The sequence below is a fragment of the Salvelinus alpinus genome, chromosome 7 (genome assembly GCF_045679555.1).
Source record: "Salvelinus alpinus chromosome 7, SLU_Salpinus.1, whole genome shotgun sequence".
NCBI lineage: Eukaryota > Metazoa > Chordata > Actinopteri > Salmoniformes > Salmonidae > Salvelinus > Salvelinus alpinus.
Window position 1 is genome coordinate 70,533,656 of NC_092092.1, and position 14,269 is coordinate 70,547,924.

Consider the following 14,269-nt stretch of genomic DNA (forward strand, 5'->3'; position numbering starts at 1 on the left):
TCACCTCTCTCTCTTATTCCTGCCTCCTTCATGTTATGTATTCACCTCTCTCTCTTTTATTCCTGCCTCCTTCATGTTATGTATTCACCTCTCTCTCTTATTCCTGCCTCCTTCATGTTATGTATTCACCTCTCTCTCTTTTATTCCTGCCTCCTTCATGTTATGTATTCACCTCTCTCTCTCTTATTCCTGCCTCCTTCATGTTATGTATTCACCTCTCTCTCTCTTATTCCTGCCTCCTTCATGTTATGTATTCACCTCTCTCTCTTATTCCTGCCTCCTTCATGTTATGTATTCACCTCTCTCTCTCTTATTCCTGCCTCCTTCATGTTATGTATTCACCTCTCTCTCTCTTATTCCTGCCTCCTTCATGTTATGTATTCACCTCTCTCTCTCTTATTCCTGCCTCCTTCATGTTATGTATTCACGTCTCTCTCTTATTCCTGCCTCCTTCATGTTATGTATTCACGTCTCTCTCTTATTCCTGCCTCCTTCATGTTATGTATTCACCTCTCTCTCTCTTATTCCTGCCTCCTTCATGTTATGTATTCACGTCTCTCTCTTTTATTTCCTGCCTCCTTCATGTTATGTATTCACCTCTCTCTCTCTTATTCCTGCCTCCTTCATGTTATGTATTCACCTCTCTCTCTTATTCCTGCCTCCTTCATGTTATGTATTCACCTCTCTCTCTTATTCCTGCCTCCTTCATGTTATGTATTCACCTCTCTCTCTTATTCCTGCCTCCTTCATGTTATGTATTCACCTCTCTCTTTTATTTCCTGCCTCCTTCATGTTATGTATTCACCTCTCTCTCTTTTATTCCTGCCTCCTTCATGTTATGTATTCACCTCTCTCTCTTATTCCTGCCTCCTTCATGTTATGTATTCACCTCTCTCTCTCTTATTTCCTGCCTCCTTCATGTTATGTATTCACCTCTCTCTCTTATTCCTGCCTCCTTCATGTTATGTATTCACCTCTCTCTCTCTTATTCCTGCCTCCTTCATGTTATGTATTCACCTCTCTCTCTTATTCCTGCCTCCTTCATGTTATGTATTCACCTCTCTCTCTTATTCCTGCCTCCTTCATGTTATGTATTCACCTCTCTCTCTTATTCCTGCCTCCTTCGTGTTATGTATTCACCTCTCTCTCTCTTATTCCTGCCTCCTTCGTGTTATGTATTCACCTCTCTCTCTTTTATTCCTGCCTCCTTCATGTTATGTATTCACCTCTCTCATGTCTACAGTCAACCATGGTACACGTTCTAGTTAATAGTTCCCAGTTCCCAATGTTTGCACAGTGTCGCTCATTGACTTATACCAGGTGGTGTGGGTTACTGTGGGGTTTCTATGTGGGTTTATTAGGATGTACCCCTTATTTATCAAGTCATTCACTATTATTATGACTATATACACTGAGCGTACAAAACATTAAGCTTCCTAATACACCCCCCCCCCCCCCCCCCCTTTTTGCCCTTAAAATAGACTCAATTCATTGGGGCATGGACTCTACAAGGTGTCGAAAGACAATCACTTTCACCAGATATTGTCTTTGTTATATTAAGCCCCCCATCCCTTGCTCACACTTAACCCTACCTTACCACACCTCACTGGGAGAAATACAGGAAGAACCTCTCCTCTCATCCTCTCACATCCCTCTCTTTCTCCCTCTCCCTCTCTGGAAGTCAGACACTGCAGTGATGCCCTCAGTTTGAGCAGGACACAGGTGCACACACACTTCAGAGTGAGAGAAAGAGAGGACTTTAGAGTCAGACATTCTTTATTCTCCTCTTTAAATCCTGGCATGGGGTGGCAGGTAGCATAATGGTTAGAGCATTGGGCCAGTAACCGAAAGGTTGCTAGATCAAATCCCCGAGCCGACAAGGTAAAAATCTGTCGTTCTGCCCCTGAACAAGGCAGTTAACCCACTGTTCCTAGGCCATCATTGTTCTTAACTGACTTGCCAAGTTAAATAAAGGTTAAATAAAAAATAAATGAGGCTTAGACATGACAGGCTGTGCCAGAGGAAAGAGGCAGGCAGGCAGGGAGGAATGGAGGGAGGAACAAGGATGGGTGGGGGGTATCGATATGCAACCTCTATCCTCATTGGCAAGGCACTTTCTTTGCCTGCCTGCAAGGCTCAAGCTGATTGGCTGTGGCCTCACTCTGCACAGCAGCTACAGTCGGGGAGAAATGCTCTTTCTCTATTTTCCTCGTCACTCCCTTCCCCTCTATATTTTCGTAACTGTCTGCGACGGCAGCGGCCAGCCTGTGGCGGTTCAAGGATACTCATTTTCAGCACATCGCAGCATGATTCATGTCAAGTTGGTCAATTACTTTCAGCTCTGCAAAGCTTTCTTTTCGTTCCCTCCCTCTTTCTCCCTCCCTCTCTCTATCGCTCCCTCCATCCCTTCCTCTATCCCTCCCTCTCTATCGCTCCCTCTCTCTATCCCTCCCTCTATCCCTCCCTCTACCTCCTTGTATCTCTTAATTAAGACATTGCTTGCCCTTTCCTGTGCATTGCAGCCTCCCTACTAGCCTCCCTCTCCGCCTGCTCTATTTGTGTGTCTCTCTTTCACCTCATGACCTCATCACCCAGTTAGACTCCATAGGTTTCTGTTGTAAGTTGACAGTGTAGGTTGGATACTAATGCAGTTATATTCTACATTCAGGATGCCTGCTTTTCCTGGAACCCTTTTCTGCAATTGATTTTTTACTTTATTTAATGTTATTATTTTAAACCGACTGCTGACTAATTTTGACAATCTGTCTCTTCTTGCAACCTAAAGACAGGTTTTTACGGAAAGGGCAGCCACATGAAGAGGTCAATGAAGAGGATGACGAAGACGGAAGGATAAACGACAAGAGACAGCCAGGGAAGGAAGAAACGTGGAGAAGGAGGGATGAGAAAGAGACTAAAATAAGAGGAGGAAGTGGAACTCCAAAGTGCCTAAGAAGACTGTGAGTGGGTGCCTGACGTTCTGGTTCGGTCCAGTGCTGATAGTGCTGTGGGAGTTTGGCTGGCTGGTGGCCTGCTGCCGCTGTGTACTGCTGCTGTCTGCATAGGACAGGCTCCTGGCCCTGCTAGGTGAGAGTAGAGCAAAGCACAGCACTGTGTGTGTGTTTATTTGTGTGTGTTTGGCCTTGAATGAGGCTATATGTGACCCTGACAGCCAGAGAGTCATCCGTCCTGCTGCTGATCTGCAATCCGCCCACCTCCCCCCAGCGCCACCTCCCCTCAGCCTCCACCTCCCCAAATTCTACACCTCCCCCCGGCCTCCACCTCATCATCAATACAAGGACACTGGTCGATAAGCTTCTGCTTTTTTATCTTTCCCTTTTTCTAAACAGCCTGACCAGCCATACTAAACGCGACAGAAGCCGTGTCACAGTTCTGGATATTTGGGGTGGTTTTGGGGTTTCTGTCTGAAGAATGGAGTGACCAGCGCGAGCAAGACAGAGACAGACAGACTGACGGACATAAGAAGAGGAAGCTGTCATTGGAAGGCCTCTCTCTAGGACAATGCCTGTCTGAACTACATATCTCAGCATGACAGAGTGAGGTGCCCCAATTTCCTATTTTTTCGATGACACAGAGCTGGCCTCTGCTCACCTCTATCTCTGAGAAGTCATCCCATCGTCAGTGGATCAGGGATCTGCACCTTACCCAAGAAAACCCACTACTCCAGCCTCCATACCCAGAAACTCAAAGTCATTTCAAAGTACCAGCTTATTCATTGTATCCAGTATAACTAAGTATTTTATTTTATTTCACACACTCATCTCCTCTTGTCTTGTCAAGGAGTTTCCAATTTATTTCCGTCTGCATCAGTGCTTTTTGTTTGTGCACTAAGTCCCGATTGTGTCCAACCCTAGACCCTACTCCCTTATCCACTTGCCCCCTCCTGTCCTGAGGGGCTGTAATGGCAGTCAACATGGGAAGTATGGCCATGGGCCGGGACACTAAGTGGTTGACCCTAGAGGTGTGTCGAGAGTTTCAGAGGGGTACCTGCTCTCGCTCAGACGCTGAGTGTAAGTTCGCCCACCCAGCCAGGAGCTGCCACGTGGACAATGGCCGAGTCATCGCCTGCTTCGACTCACTCAAGGTAACAGTCAGCATCACAAACAACACACACACACACACACACACACACAGCAGGCACTGTCTGACAATGAGGTAAGGGAAAACACTCTCTCATAACTCTCTCTCTCAGACACACACCACACAACCAACCTGTAAATCATTTTTGAAATTCATCAACTAGGCCTGCTAAGGGATTAGTAATAGACAATAGTTTTTACGTTTTGTGAATGGGTGTACAAAACATGAAGAACACCTGTTCTTTCCATGAAGTAGACTGACAAGGTGAATCCGGGTGAAAGCTATGATCCCTTATTGATGTCCCTTGTTAAATCCACTTCAATCAGTGTATACGAACGGGAGGAGGCAGGTTAAATAAGTATTTTTAAGCCTTGAGACAATTGAGACATGGATTGTGTGTGTGCCATTCAGAGGGTGAATGGACAAGAGAAAAGATTGAAGTGCCTTTGAATAGGCTATGGTAGTAGGTGCCAGGCGCACCGGTTTGAGTGTGTCAAGAACTGCAACGTTGCTGGGGTTTTAACGCTCAACAGTTTCCTGTGTGTATTAAGAAATGTCCACCACCCAAAGGACATACAGCCAACTTGACACAACTGTGGGAGGCATTGGAGTCAACATGGGCCAGCATCCCTGTGGAACGCTTTTAAGTCCTTGTAGAGTTCATGCTCCAATGAATTGAGGCTGTTCTGAGGGCAAAAGGGGTTGCAACTCAATATTAGGAAAGTGTTCCTAATGTTTTGTACACTTTGTATATTATATTGGACCTGTGAAGGGGAAGTTGACTTGTAAGCTGTTTTAAAAGATTTGTCAAGACCAGGAACTCTTCAACCACACCCACCCTCTGTACCTTTCTCCTTGCTATCTATGAATCAGTTCTGAAGTAGAGCTGGGACAATAAACCAAACATTATCGACAACGATCATACTGATCACTTATCGCAGGCATTTTCCTGATATCGTTCATTACAATAAGTAGCCTATACTAGAGAAATGTGAAGTTTGAAGTGAAATGAGTTTGCTAATATGGGTGATTGTTAATAGGACAATTGATGGGTAGTAGTAGTTTAAAATATAATTTAAAAAGTCCACATTAATGTTATAAACATATCTTTCTTTTTATCGTTATCGCATCAATTCAGGTCATTTATCCCTTTACTCTGTACTGCTGACTAACTGTCCCTTTACTCTCTACTGCTGACAAGCTGTCCCTTTACTCTGTACTGCTGACTAGCTGTCCCTTTACTCTGTACTGCTGACAAGCTGTCCCTTTACTCTGTACTGCTGACTAGCTGTCCCTTTACTCTGTACTGCTGACTAACTGTCCCTTTACTCTCTACTGCTGACAAGCTGTCCCTTTACTCTCTACTGCTGACAAGCTGTCCCTTTACTCTGTACTGCTGACTAACTGTCCCTTTACTCTGTACTGCTGACTAACTGTCCCTTTACTCTGTACTGCTGACTAACTGTCCCTTTACTCTGTACTGCTGACTAACTGTCCCTTTACTCTCTACTGCTGACTAACTGTCCCTTTACTCTGTACTGCTGACTAACTGTCCCTTTACTCTGTACTGCTGACTAACTGTCCCTTTACTCTCTACTGCTGACTAACTGTCCCTTTACTCTGTACTGCTGACTAACTGTCCCTTTACTCTGTACTGCTGACTAACTGTCCCTTTACTCTGTACTGCTGACTAACTGTCCCTTTACTCTGTACTGCTGACTAACTGTCCCTTTACTCTGTACTGCTGACTAACTGTCCCTTTACTCTCTACTGCTGACTAACTGTCCCTTTACTCTGTACTGCTGACTAACTGTCCCTTTACTCTCTACTGCTGACTAACTGTCCCTTTACTCTGTACTGCTGACTAACTGTCCCTTTACTCTGTACTGCTGACTAACTGTCCCTTTACTCTGTACTGCTGACTAACTGTCCCTTTACTCTCTACTGCTGACTAACTGTCCCTTTACTCTGTACTGCTGACTAACTGTCCCTTTACTCTGTACTGCTGACTAACTGTCCCTTTACTCTCTACGGCTGACTAGCTGTCCCTTTACTCTCTACTGCTGACTAACTGTCCCTTTACTCTCTACTGCTGACAAGCTGTCCCTTTACTCTGTACTGCTGACAAGCTGTCCCTTTACTCTGTACTGCTGACTAGCTGTCCCTTTACTCTCTACTGCTGACAAGCTGTCCCTTTACTCTCTACTGCTGACTAGCTGTCCCTTTACTCTGTACTGCTGACTAACTGTCCCTCTACTCTGTACTGCTGACTAGCTGTCCCTGTACTCTGTACTGCTGACTAGCTGTCCCTGTACTCTGTACTGCTGACTAGCTGTCCCTTTACTCTGTACTGATGACTAGCTGTCCCTTTACTCTGTACTGCTGACTAGCTGTCCCTTTACTCTGTACTGCTGACTAACTGTCCCTCTACCCTCTACTGCTGACTAGCTGTCCCTTTACTCTGTACTGCTGACTAGCTGTCCCTTTACTCTCTACTGCTGACAAGCTGTCCCTTTACTCTCTACTGCTGACTAGCTGTCCCTTTACTCTGTACTGCTGACTAACTGTCCCTCTACTCTGTACTGCTGACTAGCTGTCCCTTTACTCTGTACTGCTGACTAGCTGTCCCTTTACTATGTATGGATGACTAGCTGTCCCTTTACTCTCTACTGCTGACTAGCTGTCCCTTTACTCTGTACTGCTGACTAGCTGTCCCTTTACTCTCTACTGCTGACTAGCTGTACCTTTACTCTGTACTGCTGACAAGCTGTCCCTTTACTCTCTACTGCTGACTAGCTGTCCCTTTACTCTGTACTGCTGACTAGCTGTCCCTGTACTCTGTACTGCTGACTAGCTGTCCCTTTACTCTGTACTGCTGACTAGCTGTCCCTTTACTCTGTACTGCTGACTAGCTGTCCCTTTACTCTGTACTGCTGACTAGCTGTCCCTTTACTCTCTACTGCTGACAAGCTGTCCCTCTACGCTGTACTGCTGACTAGCTGTCCCTTTACTCTGTACTGCTGACTAGCTGTCCCTTTACTCTGTACTGCTGACTAGCTGTCCCTTTACTCTCTACTGCTGACTAGCTGTCCCTCTACTCTCTACTGCTGATTAGCTGTCCCTCTACTGTCTACTGCTGACTAGCTGTCCCTCTACTCTGTACCAGTGACTAGCTGTCCCTTTACTCTGTACTGCTGACTAGCTGTCCCTTTACTCTGTACTGCTGACTAGCTGTCTCTCTACTCTACTGCTGACTAGCTGTCCCTCTACTCTGTACCTGTGACTAGCTGTCCCTCTACTCTGTACCAGTGACTAGCTGTCCCTCTACTCTGTACCAGTGACTAGCTGTCCCTCTACTCTCTACTGCTGACTAGCTGTCCCCCTACTCTCTACTGCTGACTAGCTGTCCCTCTACTCTGTACCAGTGACTAGCTGTCTCTCTGCTAATGTGGCCCTGCCCCTCTACACAGAACCACTGCAGCTGCTCCCTGTCTGTGGCCCCTCTCACCTCCGCCCAGAGACAGCAGTACTACCACAGACAGACACACACCATTAACCACACAGTTGTGATGCAGCTATTTCGGGTGGATAGCCTTAGCACTGTGGCTAGGCTTTGTAAATATTGTTTGTGTGCGTGCATGTGTGTGTGTCTGTGTGTTGTGTGTCTACTTGTTTGTGTGTGTGTGTCTTACCAGCATCCCCTGCAGAAAGAGAGAGACCCAGACAAGGGGTTCTCTGTCTGAGTGCAGCTGCTGTCTCCCCATTTATTGAGTTAGAATGTATTATTCAGCCATTTTTCTGTGTTATGTCTTCCAGAGCGGGAGAGGGAGAGAGGGAGGGAGGGAGAGAAAGAGAGAGAGAGATGGAGGGAGGGAGAGCAGCCTAGCAACAGCGCAGGAGTGCCTATCCATTGGACAGTTCAGTTTGATCTCTGTGAGTGAGTGGCATGGCTGTTTTTAGCACAAAGCAACAGCCTGCTTTCTGTATCGGTTGTATTGAGGGTTAAGAGAAGCAAGATGTTTTTTTAGTGTCAGAGGAGATAAAGTGGTGTGTGAAAGGCAGTGAGTTGTCTGTCTGAGGTTGTAGGGTCACTGACTGCAGTGTTGCTTAAAGAAAGTGTTTATGTGAGAGACAACGGACGGACGATGGCTCTCTCTTTATCAAGAGTCACACACACACCCAGACACACACACCTCCGTCCTGTTTAAATGTTTCTCTCCAGTCCTCACTAAGGACATATTGATTGTACAACAGTGTAGCTCCACAGACTTCGTTTTTCTCACTTTTACTTATTCACTTTAACTTCTCTGGGATATGTGGGACGGTAGCGTCCCACTTGGCCAAAAGCCAGAAAAAATTCACATATATTACTATAAAAATCTATCTTTCATGAAATCACACATGAAAGACACCAAATTAAAGCTACACATATTGTGAATCCAGCCAACATGTCTGATTTCAAAAAGAATTTACGGCGAAAGCACACCAAACGATTATGTTAGCTCAGTACATAGCCACAGAAAAACACAGCCATTTACCCAGCCAAATATAGTAGTCACAAAAAGCAGAAATAGAGATAAAATTAATCACTAACCTTTGATGATATTCATCAGATGACTCTCATAGGATATCATGTTACACAATACATTTATGTTTTGTTCAATAATGTGCATATTTATATCCACAAATCTCGGTTTACATTTGCGCCATGTTCAGAAATGCCTCCAAAATATCTGGAGAAATTGCAGAGAGCCACGTCAAATAACAGAAATACTCATCATAAACTTTGATGAAAGATACATGTTTTACATAGAATTAAAGATACACTTGTTCTTAATGCAACCGCTGTGTCAGATTTAAAAAAAACTTTACGAAAAAAGCACAGCATGCAATAATCTGAGACAGCGCTCAGATAAAACAACATTTCTCCGCCATGTTAGAGTCAACAGAAATACGAAATTACATCATAAATATTCCCTTACCTTTGATGATCTTCATCAGAATGCACTCACAGGAATCCTAGTTCCACAATAAATCATTGTTTTGTTCGATAATGTCCATTACTTATGTCTAAGTAGCTACTTTTGCTAGCATGTTTTGTGCACATGTCCAAACGCTCGAGCAGATGCAGGCGAACTCGGACGAAAACTTAAAAAAGTTATATAACAGGTCGAATAAACTGGTCAAACTAAGTAGAGAATCAATCTTCGGGATGTTGTTATCATAACTATCCAATAATGTTCCAACCGGAGAATTCCTTTGTGTCTCTAGAAGTTATGGAAAGCAAGACGATATCGTTTGGAACGCGCGTGACCAGGAACTGGCATTCTGCCAGACCAATGACTGAAACACCTCCCATCCGGCTCAACATCACAGTAGAGGCTTCATTCCACGTTCTACAGACTGTTGACATCTAGTGGAAGGCGTAGGAAGTGCAAACAGATCCATATGTTACAGGGAATTGAATAGGCGATGAGTTGAACATTGACCAGTCTCAGAATTCTCACTTCCTGTTTGGATTTTTTCTCAGGTTTTTGCCTGCCATATGAGTTATGTTATACTCACAAACATCATTCAAACAGTTTTAGAAACTTCAGAGTGTTTTATATCCAATAGTAATATTAATATGCATATATTAGCATCTGGGACAGAGTAGGAGGCAGTTCACTATGGGCACGCAATTCATCCAAAAGTGAAAATGCTGCCCCCTATCACAAAGAAGTTAAAGAACAAGGAAACAAGTTACGTTCCCACTCGTGCTATCCCTCTATTCCATCCTTCCCTCCTCTCTCCTTCCCTCCTCTCTCCTTCCCTCCTCTCTACTTCCCCCCTCTCTCCTTCCACACGCTCTCCTTCCCTCCTCTCTACTTCCCCCCCTCTCTTCTTCCCTCCTCTCTCTAATTTATGGATTTATCTTTTAATGGCCTCCTCACGGCTTTCTCACTGTCCCCTCCATATCTAACATCTTCTCTGCAGTGCTCTCCTCTCCTGCTGCTCCCCCATTAGCCCTGTCTGTCTGGCCAGGCTGACTGTCAACCTGTTGGGGGAAGGGAGGCAGGAAACCTTGTAACAATGTCAACCCATTTTGAAATGATGATCATAGTGACTACCACATCTACTTGCTGGTTTAGACTCAGTTACACTGGAGACTAAATGCATTCAGGAGTCAGAGCTTGTTTGGATGACGTAATTGTCTAGCATGCGGATAAGCATGAGCAGCAGGGCAGGATGGCTGAGAGGTTTCACAATTTTTCCCCCTCTGTAGCCCAGATCAAGTTGTTAGTCAGAGAAGTCTAGTCTTTGCTGTAAATGCTTTTTTAGCATATGTTTTGTTTAATGTAGATACTTCATATTGTCATCCTTGTATAGGATGAATGCCTATCTCTCCCTTTCTCCCTCCCCCTATATCTCTCTCCCTTTCTTCCTCCCCCTCTATCTCTCGCCCTTCCTTCCTCCCTCCCTTCCCCCTCTATCCCCCTCTCTCTCCCTTCCTCCCTCCCCCCTCTCTCTCCCTTCCTCCCTTCCTCCCCCTCTCTCCCTCCCTTCCCCCCTCTCTCTCCCTTCCTCCCTTCCCCTCTCTCTCCCTTCCTCCCTTCCTCCCCCTCTCTCCCTCCCTTCCCCCCTCTCTCTCCCTTCCTCCCTTCCCCTCTCTCTATCTCCCTTCCTCTCTCTCTCTCTCTCTCCCTCCCCCCTCTCTCTCTCTCCCTCCCTTCCTCTCCCCTCTCTCTCCCTCCCTTCCTCCCTTCCCCCTCTCTATCTCTCCCTTCCTCCCTCCCCTCTTTCTCTGTCTTTCCCTTCCTCCCTCCCCCTCTCTGTCTCTCCTGTGCAGCACAGATGGTACTGTACAAGGAGGGACTTCCTCCCTGTTTCTTAGTGTGTTGCCATGGCTACCTTAGAGGAGGATTTTCCTGACCCAATATATTTTACTTGACATTACTTTTCATTTCTTTCTCCTCATGTTTACCCCTCTCCTCCTGTCTTTCTGTTTCCCCCTCTCCTTCTGTCTTTCTGTTTCCCCCTCTCCTTCTGTCTTTCTGTTTCCCCCTCTCCTCCTGTCTTTCTGTTTTCCCCTCTCCTTCTGTCTTTCTGTTTCCCCCTCTCCTTCTGTCTTTCTGTTTCCCCCTCTCCTTCTGTCTTTCTGTTTCCCCCTCTCCTTCTGTCTTTCTGTTTCCCCTCTCCTTCTGTCTTTCTGTTTCCCCCTCTCCTCCTGTCTTTCTGTTTCTCCTCTCCTTCTGTCTTTCTGTTTCCCCCTCTCCTCCTGTCTTTCTGTTTCCCCCTCTCCTCCTGTCTTTCTGTTTCTCCTCTCCTCCTGTCTTTCTGTTTCCCCCTCTCCTCATGTCTTTCTGTTTCCCCCTCTCCTCATGTCTTTCTGTTTCCCCCTCTCCTTCTGTCTTTCTGTTTCCCCTCTCCTTCTGTCTTTCTGTTTCCCCCTCTCCTCCTGTCTTTCTGTTTCTCCTCTCCTTCTGTCTTTCTGTTTCTCCTCTCCTTCTGTCTTTCTGTTTCTCCTCTCCTCCTGTCTTTCTGTTTCTCCTCTCCTCCTGTCTTTCTGTTTCCCCCTCTCCTCATGTCTTTCTGTTTCCCCCTCTCCTCCTGTCTTTCTGTTTCCCCCTCTCCTCCTGTCTTTCTGTTTCTCCTCTCCTCCTGTCTTTCTGTTTCCCCCTCTCCTCCTGTCTTTCTGTTTCCCCCTCTCCTCCTGTCTTTCTGTTTCCCCCTCTCCTTCTGTCTTTCTGTTTCTCCTCTCCTCTTGTCTTTCTGTTTCTCCTCTCCTCCTGTCTTTCTGTTTCCCCCTCTCCTTCTGTCTTTCTGTTTCTCCTCTCCTTCTGTCTTTCTGTTTCTCCTCTCCTCTTGTCTTTCTGTTTCTCCTCTCCTTCTGTCTTTCTGTTTCTCCTCTCCTCTTGTCTTTCTGTTTCCCCTCTCCTTCTGTCTTTCTGTTTCCCCCTCTCCTTCTGTCTTTCTGTTTCTCCTCTCCTCTTGTCTTTCTGTTTCCCCTCTCCTTCTGTCTTTCTGTTTCCCCCTCTCCTTCTGTCTTCCTGTTTCTCCTCTCCTCTTGTCTTTCTGTTTCCCCTCTCCTTCTGTCTTTCTGTTTCCCCCGCTCCTTCTGTCTTTCTGTTTCCCCTCTCCTTCTGTCTTTCTGTTTCCCCCTCTCCTCCTGTCTTTCTGTTTCTCCTCTCCTTCTGTCTTTCTGTTTCCCCCTCTCCTCCTGTCTTTCTGTTTCCCCCTCTCCTCCTGTCTTTCTGTTTCTCCTCTCCTCCTGTCTTTCTGTTTCCCCCTCTCCTCATGTCTTTCTGTTTCCCCCTCTCCTCATGTCTTTCTGTTTCCCCCTCTCCTTCTGTCTTTCTGTTTCCCCTCTCCTTCTGTCTTTCTGTTTCCCTCTCTCCTCCTGTCTTTCTGTTTCTCCTCTCCTTCTGTCTTTCTGTTTCCCCCTCTCCTCCTGTCTTTCTGTTTCCCCCTCTCCTCCTGTCTTTCTGTTTCTCCTCTCCTTCTGTCTTTCTGTTTCTCCTCTCCTTCTGTCTTTCTGTTTCTCCTCTCCTCCTGTCTTTCTGTTTCTCCTCTCCTCCTGTCTTTCTGTTTCCCCCTCTCCTCATGTCTTTCTGTTTCCCCCTCTCCTCATGTCTTTCTGTTTCCCCCTCTCCTCCTGTCTTTCTGTTTCTCCTCTCCTTCTGTCTTTCTGTTTCCCCCTCTCCTTCTGTCTTTCTGTTTCCCCCTCTCCTCCTGTCTTTCTGTTTCTCCTCTCCTTCTGTCTTTCTGTTTCCCCCTCTCCTCATGTCTTTCTGTTTCTCCTCTCCTCTTGTCTTTCTGTTTCTCCTCTCCTCCTGTCTTTCTGTTTCCCCCTCTCCTTCTGTCTTTCTGTTTCTCCTCTCCTCTTGTCTTTCTGTTTCTCCTCTCCTCCTGTCTTTCTGTTTCCCCCTCTCCTTCTGTCTTTCTGTTTCTCCTCTCCTTCTGTCTTTCTGTTTCTCCTCTCCTCTTGTCTTTCTGTTTCCCCCTCTCCTTCTGTCTTTCTGTTTCTCCTCTCCTCTTGTCTTTCTGTTTCCCCTCTCCTTCTGTCTTTCTGTTTCCCCCTCTCCTTCTGTCTTTCTGTTTCTCCTCTCCTCTTGTCTTTCTGTTTCCCCTCTCCTTCTGTCTTTCTGTTTCCCCCTCTCCTTCTGTCTTTCTGTTTCTCCTCTCCTCTTGTCTTTCTGTTTCCCCTCTCCTTCTGTCTTTCTGTTTCTCCTCTCCTCTTGTCTTTCTGTTTCCCCTCTCCTTCTGTCTTTCTGTTTCCCCCTCTCTTCCTGTCTTTCTGTTTTCCCCTCTCCTTCTGTCTTTCTGTTTCCCCCTCTCTTCCTGTCTTTCTGTTTCCCCCTGCCTTTCTGTTTCCCCCTCTCTTCCTGTCTTTCTGTTTCCCCCTGCCTTTCTGTTTCCCCCTCTCTTCCTGTCTTTCTGTTTCCCCCTCTCTTCCTGTCTTTCTGTTTCCCCCTCTCCTCCTGTCTTTCTGTTTCCCCCTCTCTCTCTCTTTTTACTTATTCCGCAAGATCAGAAATGTAAGCAGCTCAGATCTGCACTGTGTGTTGTACTGTACAGTAGGTAGAGCTGGGATCATTAGAGAGATGAGAGGATCCATTAATAGGTCAGATAGTGGTGGGCTGTCTTCTATCACCTCATAGTTTAGGTTAGTTAGTTTACCAACCTGATACTGTTATGATAATAAAACATGTATTTAACCTTTATTTAACCAGGTAAGACCCATTGAGGTAAAAATAATAATAATAAAATAATAAAAATACTAAATACACACAAAAGACAAAGTGTCACAAGTTACAGATACAATTGAAGATTAGAAACAACTGCAGTTGTCACAAAGTGTTGTCGATCAGAGTCTTAAAAACAGGCAAGGACACTAACTCCCTTAACATTAATATAATTTGAAGCATATTCTGGGATGAAGGGGCATTATGGGAAAAATATTGTTTCTCCATCTCAGTTCTAGCCTTAGGAACAGACAAGGACAACAGCGACTGTGAATGAAGACTATATTGAGTGACTGATCTGGTCAGTAAGGAACAGAGATACACAGGGAGTTGTCCATCAATGCGTTGTACACAAAAGTGTAGCAGTGCTTAAGCCCCCTGGTGGAGGGAGAGGTCCATTGCATCACAGCATACAGATCACAGTGATGGGTCAGTGATCTAGTATT

General features: G+C 45.7%; 1 protein-coding gene across 11 annotated transcripts in view; it reads left to right on the forward strand.

Annotated features, from left to right (window-relative positions):
* mbnl3 (muscleblind-like splicing regulator 3) overlaps window positions 1–14,269 on the forward strand; it is a 90,099-nt gene that overhangs the window by 30,132 nt on the left and 45,698 nt on the right. For 10 of the 11 annotated variants that reach the window (XR_011676250.1, XM_071411485.1, XM_071411478.1 and 7 more), the window contains exon 2: window positions 2,786–4,102. Coding sequence is in view for 10 of the 11 variants with exons in the window: in XM_071411485.1 (XP_071267586.1) it covers window positions 3,920–4,102 (183 nt within the window). In the remaining variant the exon portion in view is untranslated. The remainder of the gene's footprint in view (window positions 1–2,785; window positions 4,103–14,269) is intronic. The other variant, XM_071411476.1, reaches the window with a different exon arrangement.